The 12,830-nt window shown below is 36.9% G+C and overlaps 2 protein-coding genes and 1 long non-coding RNA gene across 3 annotated transcripts; 2 read left to right on the top strand and 1 right to left on the bottom strand.

Annotated features, from left to right (window-relative positions):
* Positions 1-107: 107 nt before the first annotated feature.
* Positions 108-5,091, top strand: LOC134680047 (zinc finger protein 532-like). The gene is made up of 3 exons (XM_063539038.1): positions 108-257; positions 719-861; positions 3,118-5,091. Exons 2-3 carry the CDS (start codon positions 731-733, stop codon positions 4,940-4,942), a joined length of 1,956 nt encoding a protein of 651 aa, XP_063395108.1. The 5' UTR covers positions 108-257; positions 719-730; the 3' UTR covers positions 4,943-5,091.
* A 699-nt stretch (positions 5,092-5,790) lies between these two features.
* Positions 5,791-6,639, bottom strand: LOC134680448 (uncharacterized). Its single transcript, XM_063539579.1, has one exon. It carries the CDS (start codon positions 6,637-6,639, stop codon positions 5,791-5,793), a length of 849 nt encoding a protein of 282 aa, XP_063395649.1.
* A 75-nt stretch (positions 6,640-6,714) lies between these two features.
* LOC134680128 (uncharacterized) lies at positions 6,715-9,833 on the top strand. The gene is made up of 2 exons (XR_010100429.1): positions 6,715-9,451; positions 9,487-9,833. It is a non-coding gene; the product is annotated as an uncharacterized LOC134680128 (long non-coding RNA).
* Positions 9,834-12,830: the final 2,997 nt, after the last annotated feature.

Below are 12,830 nucleotides of genomic sequence, written 5' to 3' on the forward strand. Positions count from 1 at the left end.
TATTATATATTACAGTAATTCATATGTTACGCACAAATATATGTTTCTTACTAAATTGGTAACACTTTTATATTATTTCAGTATGGCAATACTATAGTGAAATTTGGAGTTTGCTAGATGGCGTAATTTTTCATCCAATCACAGAGCACAATACTCATTCACACGACTGTCAAACTTGATCACGGAAGGTCTGTGAATATCGATGTAATACAACTGAAATATCAACATTTTCAATTTGTACCATGGGATATTATTAGGTAAGTATCATTTACTGTGCTGCTATTAATAGCCTTACATTCATTTCCAATTGTAGAGCAATTCCAAAGTAGCACGAATGATTACAACTAAACATTTTTAGCATATCACGGTGTTGCCATCCCTGCAAAATATATAAGGAAATTTGAGTACATTTAGCTATTACTTATAACAAATTCATTATTTTATTTTAATATTACTGTTGCATTTATTTGATGGAAAGAGAATATTAATGTTCATAGGTATGTATATATCTGCATTTAGGTATGTCTGAATTAAAGGATATATATTATTATATGGACTAATTTGACATTAAACATTGAGATGAAATGTTATGAATGTAATGATTTTAAAATTCATGAATAAGCAAAGGCCAACTATAAGTAATAAATATATTTTTTTCTTATCACCTACATACAATTTTAAGCTCCTTAATTAAAAATTGTATTTTTTTCTGTTGCAGCTTTAAGACATCATGGCTTCTGATACAATAAATGACAGACTGAGCATAAAGAATCTTCTATTTACAAAGGCTCTACCAAACTATGTCATTCCTGTACCTACAGCAGGGTATAAAACATATCCCTGCATCGACTGCGGTGACAGGTAAAACCTTTCCGCTATGATTTTGATTTAAGTTCCATGAAATTGAATAGGTTATGAATAAAGTGTTTAAAAATGGAATCATTCTTAAAACCTTATCTATAAGTTTGTAGGTGACAGGACAAAGGGTGTTTAGTGATGAAACCTCTCAACTTTGGTAAAGTGATATAGAAATTGTAAACCTAATTATTTTAAGTCCCCAAATTGTCCACTCTAGCCATCTCTGATATTTCTCCTTTTGTTCATCTTGGCATGTATGCACCTGCTGTAATTACGAATTTGTAATGGATTTTAATTCACTTGCATTCTATTATGAAGTTTTTTTTTTAAGTAACAAAGTAGGTATTTATTCAAAATATTGCCATAAAAGTACTAAAAGTAATATTACCATAAAAGTTTCATTTTAAAAGTACCTACTAAGTCCATGAAGCTCAACTTTTTGCTTTACACCATCTTTGTAGAAACAAAGAAGAAATTTTGTCTTAACATTTGTCTAGGAAAGATTTAAACTCTAAATTTGCATTCAAACTAAAATACTTATAAAATATTATACATACCTATAGGAAACGATTAATTATAAATACAGTTACTAAAAAGGTTTTTTCTCTATTTCTCCTCATAACCCTGGCATGCTAACTTAGTTTACCTATTTAAATAATAAATGTTCATGAACCCTAGAGGTACTGTTTATTGTAGAGATGCACCGGATATCCGGTTACTATCCGGTATCCGGCCTATCCGGCCATTATTTTAGTATCCGGCCAGATACCGGATGGTGACCTACTATCCGGCCGGATACCGGATAAAGACCTACTATCCGGCCGGATACCGGATAGTAACATTGCTTGATTTCGGAGTAAACAGAGTAGAGTATGGATCTGTAATATGGGCACCTTACTATAATAGTCACATTGACAGCATAGAAAAAGTGCAAAAGCAATTTCTTAATATCCTTAGCTACAGGCTGCAGCTTGGTCGCAGTCTCAGATCTTATGCCAGCAGGCTCAAGCACTTTAATATGCCATCGCTTACAAGTCGTAGGAAATGCAGCGAACTGCTAATACTTTACAAAATAATACACTGCCAAATTGACTGTCCCTCTCTCCTTTCTCTTCTCAATTTTATCACTCGTTACAAATCTCGCAACCCCTCGCTCAAAATATTTCAACTACAGATTTATAAAAACAACACCTCATACTACAATCCAGTGACAAGAATGTGTCGATTATACAACGAAACTGCGGCCGAGAATCCTTCCATAGACATATTCGAACGCAGCTTACCCAGTTTTAAAAATAAAATACTTAAGACTTTCTGTACCTAAGCTGCGCTCGCATTTATCTTATTAGTCTATTTTAAATATTTTACCTTGTTTAGTTTTACACCTAGTTTAATTAGTCTTATCTTGCTTAGTTTTTAGACCTAGTTTAAGTAATTAATTAGTAGATAACTCAATTAATGTGTAAATCTTACTACTGTTTATATAATTTTCTTGACATCTCATCCCTCTAGCGTTATATTTTAACTGAATGTCATATCCTTCTGTGCACACATGTTTGGAGTTATAGTCCAGTTCTAAACTATAAGCTTATTTATTAATGTAATTTCTGTAAATGTCTGTAACTTGTTTTGTGAGCCTAATAAATAAAATAAAAACAAATTGGATTTAAGAAACAGACACGGTCACTATCGTACTTGTTTATTATTTTAAAACAATTTAATCATTCCACTGACTTGCACGCGCACTCATTTCGAACCTATATAGAAATGAGTCGGCGTGAACGTTTACTAGGAAACAGGTCAAACCTGCAGAATGCGCACCTGAAAAACCGAAATGTAGGTATAGTTCCGCTGGCCGAATATTCGGCGGCCGGATACCGGATATTCGGCCGATGGTCAGGCCGAATATCCGGTATCCGGCCAAACAACTATCCGTTGCATCTCTAGTTTATTGTTGCTATTGTTTAAGTTTTCGATATTGGCCGCTAGATGGCAGACCGTTCCTATGCGCGAGACGCATGTGTGAATTGTAGGGGGCAGCAACTCTCCCCCCTCCCCCCTTTCCCCACGAACGAACACATACACTGGTATTATTATTTATTACCTGCGAAATTTGAATGCCAATTTTAAGTTTTTGATTTGAGTCACAAGGTGGCAGAGTTTGGTGCCTAAGTCAGTTAAAAATCATTATTTTTAAAGTTTTCGAATGACCTATTCAAGATAATTTGCTCATATTAGAACGTTTTTTTTTTCTTTCAGATTTCTCTTCAAGTCAAGCTTTGAATACCATATCAATCGGCAATCTGTTGTGATCACCTACATGTGCAGATACTGCAATCAACAGAAAACGTTTAACAACAGATGCAAACTCCTCTCTCACATCCGGTCTCACGCCTTTAAAACTGCTACAATCAACGTCAGCGATTTGAAAGTAGACCCATTGCCAGCAAGCTACTTCGATAATCTAGCAGCTAAACATGGCATACGCTTAGAAACTAACAACTATAAAGCAACTCTGCTGCAACAAATTAAAGCCAAAACGCCGAGTAAATTCTCGTGCTTGGAATGTAATCTGGAAATAACAGTTAAAACACACGTAAACAAAGACAGAGCAAAACATTTTATGCAGTATACTAATAAAGTTCACGCCTGTCCAGTGTGTCTCTTTGCTCTACCAACAACTTGTGGCCTCAAATCGCACTTGCGTCTCCACTCGGGCAACGGGCCGTTCATCTGTCCAGAATGTGGGGTCCCATTAACAAAGAAGATGATACAATATCCATACACTCATGACTGCGAAGGATTTCGGATGATGCGAGCCACTGCAAGGTACAAGTGCCCTCTTCCACAATGTTACTTATTTCATCCAAATGAATACAAATCACACATGAGGAATAACCACATGAAGAGGGTGTTTAAATGCCCTTTGTGTGTTGTAGCGTGTTTCAATGAAGGCACTATAGCTAAACATTTGAAAAGCCATGCTACTGAAGCGAAAGCTTTAATATTCTTTCAATGTGAGATGTGCCCCGGAAGATTAGTACTAAACAATCAAATGGACAATCATTTGAGGGGTCATATCACTAATTCTGCTTTTGTCTATCCCTGCTGGGCTTGCGGTCAAGTGTTTAGGGAAGTCCGCAGTTTATTGCAGCATTATTCTAACAACCACGGTCAAACTGGAAAGTTTACGCCCCAGTCAGCCACAGCACCTGTTTCTGCTCCAAAACCTGATAAACCTGGCTTGGTTTATCGTGTAGTAAAAAGGTGTGACAAGTGTACAAGAAGCTTCACTTACAAATGCAAATATGAACAAATATCTATTCTGCCGAACGAGTGCCCTTTCAAATGTTCAGCGTCGGCCTCTAGTAAGCAAGTCATCACGGAACCAGAATTCGCGATACCAGCAGAAACCACAATCAAATGTTATTTGTGTAAGAAAGATATACCTGAAAACTGGGATGATATCAAGATTCATTTTGCGGCTGATCATAAAGAGCATCGCTGTTTGGATGCGACACTAGTTATACCAAAAATGAACGTTAAGAAATTAAAAAGAAAGCAAAGAAGGGAAGCCAGAAAACGGTTCCGAGAAACTTTGAAAAAATTAAGTGGACCAACGAACAGCAAAAATAAAAAAAACGCTGGACAGCCTTCCAGTGTCCAAGCTTCGTTCTCTAGTAACAATCCATTAGCTTGCAAAAAATGTGGTCACGAAGCCCAAGACAAACTACAGCTGGAAGACCACTTGAAAAGTCATAGAGATTCCAACATGGCGTACCAATGCATGGATTGCGGACAATGCTTCGTGGTTAAACCCTCCTTTACGACCCATTTATTAGTAGAGCATGGTATATCCGACGTTAACGAATATATACTTTCGAAACAATGCTACAATGCTGACGCCCTGTTAAAGAATAATTTCACCACGGATAAAGTTAAAGAGGAGGAACCACTGCGCGAAAACCAATGCCAAATTTGTCGGGATCAATTCGACGATCCAGAAGACTTAGAAAAACATTTCAGAGTTCACGGTATGGCCTTTTTAATGAAGAATTCATCTGCAAAGAATAATAGTCCATAAAAATATACATCGCTAGCCAGAGAAGTCGCTAGCCGACTACGTATTTTAGATATAGGTATGTACTAGATACATATAAGTCGGTATTGTTTATTGGTTACTTTAAGTACTTTGAGACTGAAATTTTAGTTCGTTAATAAAATATGTAGACAGCACTTGAGTTAGTCATTTTGATTAACCCCTTTACCAGGCCACGAAGAAAAAGCGTGTCTTAAGTGGTCTTATTAAGCATATTATTATATAGATGTATGCAACCGCCAACCGTATAGAACATCTTGTATGGAATGGTATTAACAATATGGAATATATTGGTATGGTTAATTCCATTCACAATAGTTGGATATGTTCCTGTAACCAGAAAAGAAAGTGGCTTACGGTAACTCCATTGCCTGTCTGTAATGAACAGACTACGTAGGATCCGCCACCGAGCATTCACACTGCGCAGCGGGCCCGCCGCCGACCCGACACTCGCCTGCCCTGTGGCACCTGAGGGGCTATCGCGAAAACCGAAATTCGCAAATTGCGGGGATCTTTCTCTTTTACTCCAATGAAGGCGTAATAAGGGTGACAGAGAAAGATGCCCGCAATTTGCGAACTTATAAGCCCTGGTACGTTAAGCTTAAAGTTGCCAGCGATTTAATAGCCCAGGGCCCAGTCTGTACAACTGTTATTTTAAACGTCAAACAAATACAAATACAAATAATTTATTTATAACACCAAGTTACAGGTCAGGCTTAGGTCTAGGAAATACATTTGGTATATTTATAAATTATGAATCATACTATACAATAGGGTACATAAGTTATGTTAATATTATCACAATCATACAGTTTATGTTATTATTATTAAAATCATTGATTAGGAAGTTCGTAGAACTCATCCAATGAATAAAACGTGTGGTCGAGGAGCCACCTACGTAGTTTTAGCTTAAAGGTCACTATGGAAGCTGCATCCTTTTTAATTGTGTTCGGCAGTCTGTTGTACACAGACGGGCCCATCACATACACCGACCTCTCGGACTTGCGTAGGTCGTGTTTAGGTGTGATGAGCAGATGGGAGAGCTTATTGCTGCGCATAGCGCGGTGCGGATTCACACCTCGCTGTTGGAAAACATCCAAGTTCTTGTGTGTGAAGAGAGCTACCTGGCAAATGAGTTCGCAGGGAAGGGGCATGATATTTAGTTCTTTAAACAGCTCTCTGCACGGGGCATCATTGGGTGCGCCGACAATCGCACGTACCGCCTTCTTCTGCATTCTGAAGGCCCGCCCGGCGTCTGCAGCCCGCGCCCACAGCTCTACGCCGTAGGTGAGGAGGCTGAGAACGGTCGCAAAATAACACGATATTACTACGCTGCGAGACGCCGTGCTAGCCAGGCGACGGAGCGCGAAGTGTGCGCGACCTAACTTGGAGCAGAGTTCGTCGATGTGGTAGCCCCACGTGAGGGCACTATCGATATGAAAGCCCAGCAGCTTCGTGGTTCGGACCATCTGCAGGGCGGTATGATTGTCGGCGGTGACCGAGTAGGGTGGTGGTGGTGCGCCGTTTAGTTGGAATACTATAAACATAGTTTTTTCCCTGTTTAGGGCTAAGCCATTTAGTCGGAACCACCACTCGAGCCTTTGAACTGTGTAGTTTAGCTTCTGCTCCAGCTCATGAGACGTTGGTGCCGTGACTACAGCAGCTACGTCGTCGGCATACATGTATATCTCTGCTTCACTTATGGCACTAGGTAGGTCATTAAGCAATAAGCTGAAAAGTGTATTTGATAAGCACGAGCCCTGCGGAACGCCCATCGTGTTTATCATTTCGGCTGACTTAATCTGACCCCCACCACCGACAACCGTTTGCGAACGGTCAGACATAAAGGACGTTAGCAAGGACAAGACGGGACCGCGTATGCCGTAGACATTTAATTTGTCGGCGATGAGTTGGTGATCGGCGGTGTCGAACGCGCGCGAGAGGTCGCAGCATATCAGTGCGACGGGCTGGCTAGCCTCGCGCGCACTCAGCACACGCCACACCACTTCTCGCACCAGGTCGGTGGTGGCACGCCCCGCTCTGTAAGCGTACTGCCTCTCCGTCACAATGTTAAGTTGTCCGATAAAGGATAAAATTCTTTTATTTAAACCTACCTCGAATACCTTACAGACAGCGGGGACCAAGGATATCGGCCTATAAGATTTCATGTCTGACTTTTTGCCTTTTCCTTTGTAGAGGGGCGATATTTTTCCAAACCTCTATAAAATGATGATGTTTAAATAACACTTGCACAGTCTGGGCTATCAAAATAGCTGCCAACTTAGCTTGGTCTATGTTAATAATTGGCAATTAATGGGTAGGTAGTTATGTCAACAGTCAAATAACTTATGTATATATTATAAGCTAATAAGTCTCACAGCCGCCCGGCGTCAATGTCAAGCACACAGTCAATAGAAGTGAAATCAAAATCTATATGAACAGACATTTTATAATCGATTTAATTTTGAATATTAAAGTAGACACTGGACAAAATTATTTCTAGGTCTTAAAGTATCTAGGTATTCATTACGTATGGAACTTTGTGCGAAATAAATAAATTGGCTGACATCATTATGCTAATGGATTTTTAACATAGGTATTCACAATCAGGATAATCACACAGTTTGAACACATTTTAATAACTGAGGTATCAGGGTATCACAGATCACACAGATGTGATGATAAAATTAACATGCCCTTTACAAGTTAATTTACTTATTATAGTTCGTTTTTTTTAGCATTAGAAAGAACTCCACAGAAGCAAGCGTGCAGTTTTTATCAGGCTCTTTAATTCTTAATAATTATTAGAGATGCCCCGAATAGTGAATTTGGCCGAATACCGAATATTCGGCCTCTCTCTCGGCCGAATACCGAATATTCGGCATGACATACGAACATTTTGAGTCACAATTATTATGAAAACTATTCGCCATCAAAGCACAACGTTTGCTATAATGTATTTTTATGTTGAACAGAATTGATGAATGTGATTAGAGTCAATCAAATCAGACCAATAAAATATATTGTAATCAACAAATGCTCAAAAATGTGGCTTCGTATTTAACTACTTTCCAAGAATACATTTTAAATATTAAATATACCTAGTTTTTTGTAATTTTTTCATTTTAGGTAGGTGCAATAGATATTCGGTATTCGGCCGAATAGTAGGTAACATTCGGCCGAATACCGAATATTCGGCAAAGTGGCCGAACAGGCCGAATACTGAATAGTTGCCGATTATCCGTGGCATCTCTAATAATTATTGAATTATCTAATGTAGCATGGTCAATACATATAATTTACTTCAAATTATTACCGCTAAAAGTGCCGAATTTGGAACCACAAGCTTACTTCTGCGAAGTTCTTTCTAATGCTAAAAAAAACGGACTATAAGTCTTGGTATGAGATAATTTACACATTAAAAAAAATAGGACAATCAATAGTATAGGTTTTTACTTATCTACCAATCATATTTTATAAATTAAATGTTTACAAAATAGTCAAAAAAGTAGGTTGTACAGTCAGCGTCATATAGCACCAAAGTATTCAAATAATTTAGTATGTTATACAAATTATATGGTGTACCAAACTATTTGAATACTTTGGACGCTACCTACTATAATATGATGCTGACTGTACAATTGTTGTAATAGTGGCTACAACTGTTTCTTACTGTAGGTACAATTATAGTTAGTTTTTTTTAGCATTAGAAAGAACTTGCAAGAAGGTAAGCGATCTTGACATGTCTTTTACTTGAAAAACGCTTTTTAAAAATCAAAAACTATTACTTTATGAAAGCAGAAGAATATAAATGATCGTATTAGATTCATAATTGTTACATATTTGTCGTAATTTATTTTTAAAACGTGTTTTTCAATTAAAAGACACATCAAGATTGTTTATCTAATGCTAAAAAAACGAACTATAGACATTGAAAAATGCAATTTACACTTAGGGCTTGTCAACAAATTCTGCCTTTGTTTATACTTTTCTAATATTTAAAGAATATGAATAATTCCCTAAGTTCCTTGTTCACAAACTTATAATAATTATAAGATACATAGGATATTTTTCTTCCTTTTTTATCTTTAGGTATTACAATATCAAGACTATAATTTACTTCAGCAATTTTGGTGCACATCCCCATCAGATTTATGCAGTGTAATGCAGGGTAATTAATTTTCTGGTTATACATATACATAGCTCCTTACCATAACAACACAAATACATTAAAAATTACAAATTAACTGAAGCGCAATGCCATGTTATTTCATGGCACAAACATATTTCAGTACATTTAAATAATATTATAGCAATTAAATTCTAGCCTGTCAACTTCAAAATTTATAGACAGACTTTCTCAAATTTTCTAAGGACCAGCCTTGATGTATAGATTAGGCCCCTTTTTCATATCAGTCTCACAGCAAACTATACATAAATTTAAACAAAGTTTACTGTAAATTTATGAAAAGTAAACCCTTTTTCTTCAAAAAGGTTCCTTTTTTATTTATGCCACTTAAACTGTTTAGCTGATAGCTAAATTTGCTATACTCTGACTAACTGCCTACTTGACTATTGTATTGACATGTAACCCTGTAAATTTATGAAGCTAATTGCTGCATCAAACATATTAAAAATGAGTCTACAACTTTATTGAGAGCTATAATATGTGCAGTTTATTTTGCATACTCAGTTGAAGCAAAAGCTGATGAGGGTGATTTAGGTAATGTGACAGTTGTAATACATAATTATTTCTCACCTAATACATATACAGCTAAACTGTCAAGTTGTTTTTATGGAGGTATAGCATGGGGGTCAAGGCAGGCTACAGCTCTGGATATCACATAAAAAGAGTGGTTAACTCCGCATTTATTAATCGCCGCTAAAGCCGATTATTTGTCGAAAAAGATCCTAAATTCCAGCGATAAAGTCAAAACTGTATGGCAAGTTATCAGTAATGAAACTGGAAAACGTAAACTGAAGGATCCGCACTACAACCTACGAATTGCTGACACTTTAGTAAGTTCCGACCGTGAAGTAGCAGATCATTTTGAGCGGTTTTTCTCGAATATCCCGGTAGAAACAACAAGATCCCTTAATTCATCGCCAGACGTCGCTGAAGAAATTTTGAAGACAAATGTGGCAGAATGTACAGAAATCTTCAAATTTTCGTATGTCTCATCGAATATAGTTCTTAAGACTTTTAGGTCTTTAAATTTAAAGAAAACAGAAGATCTTTGGGGCCTGTCTGTCAAAGTATTAGATTCCATCATTGAGTCAATTACACCATACTTAGCTGAGATTTTCAACAGATGCATTGATGCTGGAATTTTTCCAGATATTATGAAACATAGCAAAATTATCCCTCTGTTTAAATCAGGAACGAGAACAGATCCCACGAACTTTAGACCGATTTCAATACTACCGGCATTAAGCAAAGTGTTCGAGAAACTTATTCTGAATCAACTATTGTCACATTTCAACAGAAACAAACTGCTTGATAGCAATCAATTTGGTTTCACCAAAGGTCGATCAACTACTGACGCCGGTGCGGTACTTCTAAAACACATCTTTGATGCTTGGGAAAAAGCTCAAGATGCTGTTGGAATTTTCTGTGATCTGTCAAAGGCATTTGATTGCGTTGATCACGAAAATTTAAAGAGAAAATTAAGCCGCTATGGGATAAAAGCTAGTGCCCTTGACCTGGTCTCATCGTACCTTTCGGATAGAACTCAGCGAGTAGTTATTAATGGAACTCAATCGGCGGGGTCCCCGGTAGCCCTCGGAGTGCCTCAAGGTTCAATTCTTGGTCCCTTCCTGTTTTTGGTATACATTAATGACTTGCCAAAAGTTGTGCAAGATAGACATGATATAGTGTTATTTGCAGATGACACTTCCCTTATATTTAAAGTGGACAGAAAGGAAAATAGCTTCGAGAGCATTAATGACGCGCTATCTACCATTGTAAACTGGTTTACGGCAAACAATTTGCTTTTGAACGCCAAGAAAACCAAATGCATCAAGTTTACGCTACCTAACGTCAAGCAGGTAAATAACGGCAAGATTAAAATAAAAGGTGATACGCTGGAATTTGAGGACCGAACTGTTTTCCTGGGAGTCACTTTAGACTCCAAACTGCAATGGCATGCACATATAGGCACTCTAGCCGGAAAACTTAGTTCAGCAGCCTATGCAGTGAGGAGAATCAAACAGCTGACAAACGTAGAGACGGCCAGGCTGGTATACTATAGTTACTTCCATAGTGTTATGTCTTATGGAATTCTGTTGTGGGGAAAAGCGGCAGATATTCAGACAATATTTGTGCTGCAAAAACGAGCTGTACGTTCCATCTATGGACTGGGCGCTCGAGTATCCCTAAGAGAGAAATTCAAAGAAGTTAACATTCTTACCGTTGCATCTCAATACATACTAGAGAATATTATGTATGTTCGGAAAAACATCCACGAATTCAAGGTTAACAGTGATATCCATAACTATAACACTAGAAACAAACATAAACTTGCCGTGCCCGCCCACCGCCTCCGTAAGGTTAGTACGTCTTTCGTCGGGAACTGTACACGTTTTTATAACAAAGTCCCCACTGATGTAGTGAATTTACCACTTCACAAATTTAAGTCGCACATTAAGCACTCCTTGTTATGTAAGGCGTACTACACTGTAAATGATTTTATAAACGATAGAGATGCTTTTAAGCCGGTAGCTTGATTGGTTTCATTAGTATAATAAGAATTAAATAAATATTGTTTTTTTTTTACACTGAATTAAATATGCTAGTGTCCAGTAGAATTGACACATGAGACAATGATGTTCTCGCTTGATTATATTGTTTAATTTAATTTTAGTTTTGGACACTTGGAGACCTTATACATCTCTAAGTACATATTTATTTATTTGATTTTTATTTTTGATTGTACATACTTACCTATATTTTTAATGTTTCTGACACTTAGAGACCTTTACATCTCTAAGTCAACTTAGGCTAGTAATTATGTGAAGCTATATTACTGTCTTTTTATGTAACATATGAGCACAAAATGCCGTGTCTTACAGCTACATGTTATTACTATTTTAATATTAATATAGGCCGGTAGCTTGAACATGTCATGCTCGCTTAAAAGTCTTTGCTTACGGTGGCGTTGTTGATCGGGTCGCCACTTTCCCGAATGAAGGTTGAGGGAGGCGATGGCTGAGATACGCGTCATACTCGTGAACGGGTGCTGTTTGTGGAGACTGGTCTGTTAAGCTAACACGAGCTATTATACTTAGTAACTTTTATTAATTAATTACAGTGAGACGCCTCATTCTGTTCTCGTATGTTTCTTTTCTTTTAATGAATGTATTAATTATACAGGATATTGACTCTTGGAGACCCTATACATCTCTAAGGATAACTTGATAAACTATATAATCTTATAGTTCTGACACCTAGAGACATTTACACCTCTAAATATTATAGATTTTTTGTGTGTGTTTTTTTATCTGTATTTTGTATGTAATTCGACATTAAGAGACCATATACATCTCTTAGTAATTGTAATACGTTAGATTGAATTGTTAGTTTTAATTTATAAAATTGTTGATGTTATTATTTTTGCTTTTATGTAAATTCAATGTTGACGTGTAAAAGTGCCCTTGTGGCCTATTTGCTGAATAAATGTTGATATTTGATATTTGATATTTGATATTAAAATAAAATGCTTCGGTGATAGCAGAAGACACCACTGATAGTTACAATTAAATATTATTACTTTTTTGAATATTCTAATAATTAAGTAAATATTAGGAAATTCAAAGAAGTGATAATATTTAATTGTAACTATCAGAGGGAAAACTAAATACCATCCTCTTTTCT

Source organism: Cydia fagiglandana, chromosome 3, assembly GCF_963556715.1.
Source record: "Cydia fagiglandana chromosome 3, ilCydFagi1.1, whole genome shotgun sequence".
NCBI lineage: Eukaryota > Metazoa > Arthropoda > Insecta > Lepidoptera > Tortricidae > Cydia > Cydia fagiglandana.